This window comes from Geospiza fortis, unplaced genomic scaffold (genome assembly GCF_000277835.1).
Source record: "Geospiza fortis unplaced genomic scaffold, GeoFor_1.0 scaffold10, whole genome shotgun sequence".
In the NCBI taxonomy this organism is placed as follows: Eukaryota; Metazoa; Chordata; class Aves; order Passeriformes; family Thraupidae; genus Geospiza; species Geospiza fortis.
The window spans coordinates 6007326-6015007 of NW_005054326.1; the positions used below are offsets into that span (position 1 = coordinate 6007326).

At 43.4% G+C, this 7682-nt stretch overlaps 1 protein-coding gene across 1 annotated transcript in view; it reads right to left on the reverse strand.

Annotated features, from left to right (window-relative positions):
* DENND5B (DENN domain containing 5B) overlaps positions 1–7682 on the reverse strand; it is a 60971-nt gene that overhangs the window by 31364 nt on the left and 21925 nt on the right. Inside the window, exons 5-7 of the mRNA XM_031057021.1 lie at positions 4211–4744; positions 2633–2864; positions 449–599 (exon numbers count right to left, since the gene is read on the reverse strand). Coding sequence (XP_030912881.1) covers positions 449–599; positions 2633–2864; positions 4211–4744 — 917 coding nt within the window. The remainder of the gene's footprint in view (positions 1–448; positions 600–2632; positions 2865–4210; positions 4745–7682) is intronic.

Here is a 7682-nt window from a genome sequence, read left to right on the forward strand (position 1 = left end):
GAATTTTGGCTTGAGTTCCCAAATTACTGTATTTAGTGCAAAACAGTCAAACAATTCATTTGAAACTCATAAGACCAATCACAAAACAAAAACTATGTATGAGAAGACAGAGCAATCACCACTCAATAGAAACAGCAGTGAGGAATCTTTCCCAAAACAGCTAACACTTCCTGACATACACAGAGCAATTACCACTCAATAGAAAACAGCAGTGAGGAATCTTCCCCAAAACAGCTAACACTTCCTGACATAACCCAAACTGTGGTCATATTTTCAAAAGTCACAGCCCATGAAATGGACTGAAAAAAAACTGAAATGGAAACAGCTGTTAGTTTTCCATTCACTGGACCGGCTATTTGCCACCCAAAATTAGGACTTCTGTCCACTGATGTGAAGCATTCGTATGAGAAACCTGGTTTTAAATCCAGAAAATAAAACCTGCGCTTACTTGTTATTGGTGGGTCCCGTTGCCAAGACATCTGACTGCAGCTTTGGGAAAAATCCTTGCTCATATTTCCCTTGGCCAATCTTCATGTCGAGCAGGTGGGGGTGGATGGCCGTGTGGTCAATCTTCATCAGCCGCTGCTCGATGGACTGGGCTGCAGGTGACAGTCACAGGTGAGCAATTGTGTCACCACTCAGACCCCTGGAAACCCACTGGAGAGTTAAATGGTGACCTTAGACACAAAAATCTGCCACTCACAGAGGTGAGGAGACACTTGTGCTGTAGGGTTTTTTATTTGGCTTTTAGTTTCTTTACCCAACACAACGAGCACTGGTGCAAGCAAGTTAGCTGTTAAGCAAGCAGGTATTTACAGGAGCCTATAAGATGCATGAGGAACTGGCAACAGCAATGCCATCTTTCCCTGAGATTCCTTGTTTGATTTGAAAGCTTCTTCAGCAGAATAGAGACCTCCAGGGCCAGCTGCAACCCCTGTGGGACTGGGCACCTTGCTTAGCCCCAGACACTTTCCCTGGGCAGACGCTTGCCAGGGGGACACCTGAGTTTTGCAAACATCTGGGACTATAATTATCCTTCTCCTGAATTTAGATATGCCTTGACTGGATGACAGGCCTTCAAAAAGCATAGCTAACTGTAATAAGACCTGAGCAGCATCAGGAGGATGAGCAGATTCTTGGCAACAGAGAAGGCTATGGTAAGATGGGAGAGGGCTCCCCGGGAATCTCAGCTCCACTGAAACTAAAGCTGTTCAAGCCTTTGCTTCAAGGATTTGAGGGTTTCAATCTCAAACCTCAAACAGAATGAAAATTAAACCTGTCACCCCCTTAACTTGTGAAGAACTTGGGAAAGGAGGTGTATGGGTGAATTCAGCATTTAATTAGCAACTTTAATATTCAACTCTTTCCAGCCCATCTATTAATGGGCAGGCCTGTTCCTTCAGCGTATCACAGCTACAGAATACATATGCAAAATGTGGAAGCTAAATCTGTTTTCCATTTGTTAAGAACAACATAGAACTCATTTCCTATTTTATAAAACTGTGATGGGAAAGAAGCTGTTACAAGATTTCCATACATTATCATTAGAAACTCAGCACGGTTTTTTTTCGTCTCTAAAGAAAATAAAAATCACTTTGTATGGTTTCATTTTGGAGAAAAGGAGTGGGTAGTGTGGGGTCAGAGGATTTGAGGCGTTCCAAAAATAGTTAAACAAACAGGTGCTGGATCAGTGCTGGGGTCACATATACTGTGAATGGTAAATATGAAGGAAAATTGGTATTACTATCAGTTTGCTGCTTTTCACAAGACAGAAAATGAGGTTCTGGTGCCACAATATCTGCCAAAACTAGACGCTGAATAGACAGCTGACCTGCAAATTAGAATTGGGTTTAGACAGAAAAATTTAAACAGACACAGATTTCTATTTCTGACATGTTTACAGCAAGTAAAACACTGAAGGAGTTAAACCTAAAAAAGCCCCATGAGAAATATGTTTGCCCTATCTTACTAATACATGTTGCAACAAATTTAGGAGCATAATTTCCCTGTATTACTTAGAAATTAAATAAATACTTGCACAAGGATTAAGTAAGAAATTCAAACATAATTTGGAAAGGCATCCCGTGACATTACGAGAAAAAAATTCCAATCCTTCAGTGTCTTTTTCATTAACACTGAACATCTATTGCTGGAGGTACTAAATATGCCCCACAGAATTACATCCCCACCCAGCATCCCCTGTTGCTCTAACCAAATGGTGTAAGGCAAAACAATGTCTTTTTATGGAAGGGGAAGACAAGGCCAGTGGAGCAGACACTGGAGCTCGACTCCTCAGTGTGGCTGGCACTGGTCCCACCACCAGGGTGAAGGAAAGCTCTCCTGGAAAAGGAACAGGAGCTGCCTGAAATGAGAAACTGTAAGCCAGTTCAGTTTGGGTTTGGCTTGATTTTATCAAAGGCACCAGCTCAGGAGAGCTCAAAGAGAAGGTAAAGGCTCCTGCCATTTCTGGTGTTTAACAGCATGCTAAAGTTGATGCTGAGATAAGGACACTGCTGAGTCCTCCTCAGGTAGCTCTAGGACTTCAACTGCAACACTCAGATGACTGAGGACCTATATTTCTTGGTGGCTGACATTGTACTTTTGAATATTTTACCAGCCCATCTGAACGTACCTGCTTCTTTCAGAGTGCTGCATTTCTGGTAGTTGGATGTCCGCAGTGCAGGGGCCCTGACGTTATACAGCCTTATTTTCTCAATTCTGGAGTCAAAAACTCGTAGAAAAGGGTCCTTCTCCTCCCACTGGGACATTATCTTATTGTCTATGAAGGTTGCAAACATCTGTGTTTCGATGAAGTGTGAAAGGAATGGGAGGTAAGGCTCGGGTTGGTCTGAAAGGAAGGAAGCCTGAAATACAGAACAGCTCATTAGTGCCATGTTCACGCCCAGTACTGATGTGCCCAGCCATCCTTCAGCAGAAAACTGATCCAGCAGCCAGCAGGAAGGCTTGGACAAGGTTTTCCCCACCACAGAAACACCTCTCAGAGAGCTGTGAACCCATCTACAAAGGGGTTTGGTTCACAACTGTAAGAAATAAGCAGTCAGGGAGGCTTTGTGACAGCTGGAACAAAGGGATATTGAGTTACTAATGTAGTGCTCATGCTGCCTGCTTTTCCAAAGCAACCTAGCAGCTCTCACTCCCTGGAATAAACCCCGTGAAATGCATGGCAGACCATCACATGTGCCCCCGTGGGACCTCTGGTCTGGGCATCCTTGCCTGGGACCATATCACTTAAGGTGTCACATGTATCAAGGGGTGCACAATACTCTTCAGCGATGTTACACAGGGCAATTAATCACTAATTTCCAATTAAAATTGACTGTGTGTCTAAATCTCTGAGCTTTGAAAACCCTAAACTTAACAGCCCATTTTATTGCAGAAGCACTAGCAGAGATTGCCTAAACAAGCCCATCCTTTTGAATGCTGCACTGTTTAATGCCTGAAAACAAACAAACCAATAAAAGGCATGGCAGCAATTTTTTTCAATCAAAAACTGACTCAGATCAGTATTTAGTCTGTTCCTCACTGTTCATCCTCTTTAACCTTTTCCTTAGAGAAGGACTTGGACCTAAAAAAGATGATGGCTAAGAATACTATCTGCTTTGTAGGGTCACTCAGCAGCTGTGCAAGCTTCCCAACATTTCCCATTCTTTTTGCTATCCTCCCATCTATTTATATCCCCATTTCTAATCTCAAGAGATTCCTTTTCCCTCTTATGCATACACGACAATTGAGTCATAACAATACTTTTTAAGTGACAACCTTCTTCAGAACAACATTACCCATTACCAAAAACTCTACCAAGAGGTTAGGAAAAATGAAAGACTAGATTTGGGTTTTTATCTCAAGTGTGCACCTCTCCTTCCAGCAATCAAAAAAAAAGAAAGACAGACAGAAAAAGAAGTCACTTTGCATTGCTACCCTTCCACCAAGCCTACAGAAGCAGCCCCATGAGCTGGGCAGAAGCCTGCCAGCTTGGTTTGTACAAGCCAGGATGGCTGTGAACAGCTCAGTGGATGTGCTCCGATTCACTCTGGCAGGAGATCTGGCCCTGTGTAATGGAAACGGACAAATCTCGCAGTGAGGCAGATGAGGAACGGCAGACCAAAGAGAGCCTAGGCTATATTTACACAAATACAGCTATCCTCCCTCCCCCTTTTAGATGCAGACATGAAAACATGGCTATCTTTACTTTGTCAAAGTTTTGCATTTGTTCCCTGTTTGTCAGCCACGACTCCATATCGGGGGCAGCCTGGATGACGAAAGCCTCGTAGTCTGCGAACAGCTGCGTGAAGCGGTTGGCGAAAACCTCGCGGAGCTGCACGTTCAGTTTGTAGTCCCTCAGCTCCAGCTCCTCACAGGACAACTTCCCATCCTTCTCCTCTGTGAGGGGGGGGCTGATGGTCATTTTCTCCATGGTCACGCCCGTTCTCTTGGCCAGGGCCTGCAGGCGGGCGATGGTCTCGTTGCCTTTCAGCAGCTCGTACATGTTGAGGGCATTGCTGGGGATGTTCCCGTTCTTCTTGTCGTTCACCAGGTCGCTAAGAACCAAGTTCTTGAGTTTGGTGGCGCTGTCACTGCAATGCAGGTTGCCTTCTGGAGGGATCCCAAACTGCAGGAGAACCTCAGAGATTTCCTGGATAAACTCCAGCTTGTTGGGGAACTGCGGGAATTCCTCTGGCAGTTCGATGAAATGGTTATCGATGTCTACAAAGCACAAGTTTGCCTGAAATACAAACAAAAGTTTCAAAATGGACATTCAGCACTGAACTGGTTCCCCTGCGATGCAGCCCTGTCTCCCAGGGTGTTTCCAGACAGAAGGAAGGTGCATGTGTGTCCTGCACACATATGCAGGACACCTGAGCTGTGTTGTCCAGCCCATGACATTTCAGACTTCAGTAAAGCTGAGGCTCAACTAGATGACAAATAAAGGCTCCTGCATTCTTCTGTTTGCCCAGGGCATGCAGACCCCAAACTCTTCACTACAAAGATTTCATATACCCTCCCAGAGCAGCCAAGGACACACCGCCAAGCAGGAAGTGCAGCACCACTTCTCAGCCCATGCTTTGTGTGAATTACTGCATCTCACAGGCACATTTATTTTACCAACTACAAGAAGCCTCTGCAACTGCGCTACCAGGAAATGAGATGTTCAGTGAGAAAGATGCTGCTGCTTCAAGCAAAACTACAAAAGAGGGTCTCACAGAAATCCTTTGGGATTATGTCTGAGTACAGCCTGTCCGCTAGAGGCTGAGTCTTGTCTCCCCACTCCCCTGACCCCCGTTTCCATGGAGGCTTTTAATAGTGGCAATTCCTCTGCCTGAGATTTAAAGAGAGTGCTCGTAGCTTTGCTATGAATGGAGATGGATCTCAGCCTGTAAGATTAAAGTTAAGTGAAGACATTAATCTAGCAGAGCAGATACTTTCACTAGGTAAGTGTCAATGGAGGGATAGAAGAACCCCACATAAAAATTAATTACATTGCAAATGCGCCCTCAGGAATAACAGCGGAATGAAAAACAGTAATTGATCTTCTGAATGGTGGCTTACATCTAAAATTCACTGTCTGAGTGCACTGTGCTGAGTAAAATCTTAAACCAGGTCAGAGTCCCAAGGTGCTGGGCTCTGATGTGTTTTATCCTGGCATAAAACTGCAGAACAGGGGATGCAGAAAACCCACAGGGCAGCAGTAGGTCTTTGTTATCCTGATTTGGCCATTAGCACAGCTCCTTTGCCTTCTTTCAGGCACTTAGTGTTCTTTACCTCTTACCAAACGCCCTAGACTAATCTTCAGGTTATGTGAAGACAAATTATTTATTTTCCTTCATTTCTGAGAGGTTAGTTTTCAGCCAGACAATACATTCCACAGCAAATATGTTTATAATATATTGGATATTTCAGGGACATATTTATTAACATTAATCACATTTCACATAGATACTTTAAAGCATATTAAGATTCACCTGGAAAAGGAGAGGTGTCCCTTCAGCTTTTTTGTATTAAATTTAGTCTGTACAAGGAAATGCATTTCTTCATACAAAACAATTTGATTTAACTATGTAGCTATTACACAGTTGTGGTATGCATCAGTACAGTTCTTTAGCTCAGGGACTGCCTTCTTATCTATCAATATTTCATTTCAAAGGCTTTTTAATTTCAGCTCTGCATATCATTTACAAAATTTGAAAAATGAGATTTAGATTCAGAAAACCCTTGGGGAATTGGTCTCACTTCTCTCTTCAAAAATATCTGATGATTAAAGTTAATGCAGGGAGATTAGTAACCTTAAGACAGCATGATGGCCATTTGTTAGAATTTTTATCTCTAACAAACAAATGGTTTATATTTGGAGCAAGAGCTTGAAAAGCTAGCCCCTGGCCTGAACAATAAAGGAATGCTGATGTGAACAGTGCTTCATCCCTCCTCGCATGCTGAGGGGTTTTTTATTTTTTATTGTCTAGAGGAATTTGAGATTCAAGATCTTCCTTGTGAATGTCTTCTTTCTTTCCCTCTCTCACAGTTACTGGATCTGTGGTATTCATAAATGCTGGTATTTTTCACTCATTTGTTAAACATCATGGAGGGGGCAGAGTCCACCCCACTCTTACTCTTCTCTCCCTGGTGATATTTGTTATTCCAACGATACTGCAATACTAAATACTGTCACATTAAAATTTTAATTTAAGGAAAATGACAGCTTAATCTGCTAACCAAAAGCATGTGACTAATAATTTTAAAAATCACAGTAATTATGTAATATTAGCATGGTTTTACTGAGGAGCATAGCTAGATAGCAGCCTTGCTTCCCCACCAGTGCAGATTTCATGTGCTTCAGTCACTGTATCCAGGAGGTCAAACTTGATTTGCAGTTCCATACCACTGAGGCTGACTCAGCCACCTTCATGTAGTATGTAAAATAGACCTTTATTAAAAATTGTATTACCCCTGTCCTGTGTTTATCCCTCCACTTCCACACAAAAACTCCCATTCCTGTATATTCTCTCCTCTGCTGCTGTTCCCATCTGCCTTCTCAGCCAGAGTAGGTATTTGGAATCCTTAAGGACTCTGCCCCCAGGAGAGTCCCCTCAGCACAGCCACCGGCAGGAGACGTTGCTGCTGTATGAACAGGTACTTTTGGGGTTCCCACTGATTTTAAGAAGAAACCTAAGTTTAAAAGCACATGGCATTCTCTGGTTCCAGTCACACTCTGGAATGCAGACAGGTGAGCCACATCCCAAAGACTTTGCTGTATGGCCAGCTTAAAATGTGAAGCAGTTTTTATCACCTTTGTCAAATTTTAAGGAGAAAAACCTCAATTTCACTCTCCACCATTACCAAGGATTTAACCCTGAGATTAAGAGGATAACCTCTCCTTCCTTTTTTTTTTTTCCCTCTCTAAGTGGTTCATAGGCACAGTATTAATGCAAGCCTGGCTTGTTTGAGGCCGGGACACTGGTCTAGTAAGAGACCAGGAACACATGGGCTCAGCCATGGATGGGATGGGGCTGGCAGGACATGGGAAGCTCCTCAGCAGCAGGGGGACAGGTTTACACCATCTAGCAACAGCACCTGAGATCCAGACCCATCAAGGTCCTCCCCCAATGAAATGCTCTTTAGCCCTCTGTCAGTAGGACTGTGACACTGATGGAGTAACAAAACCTGGG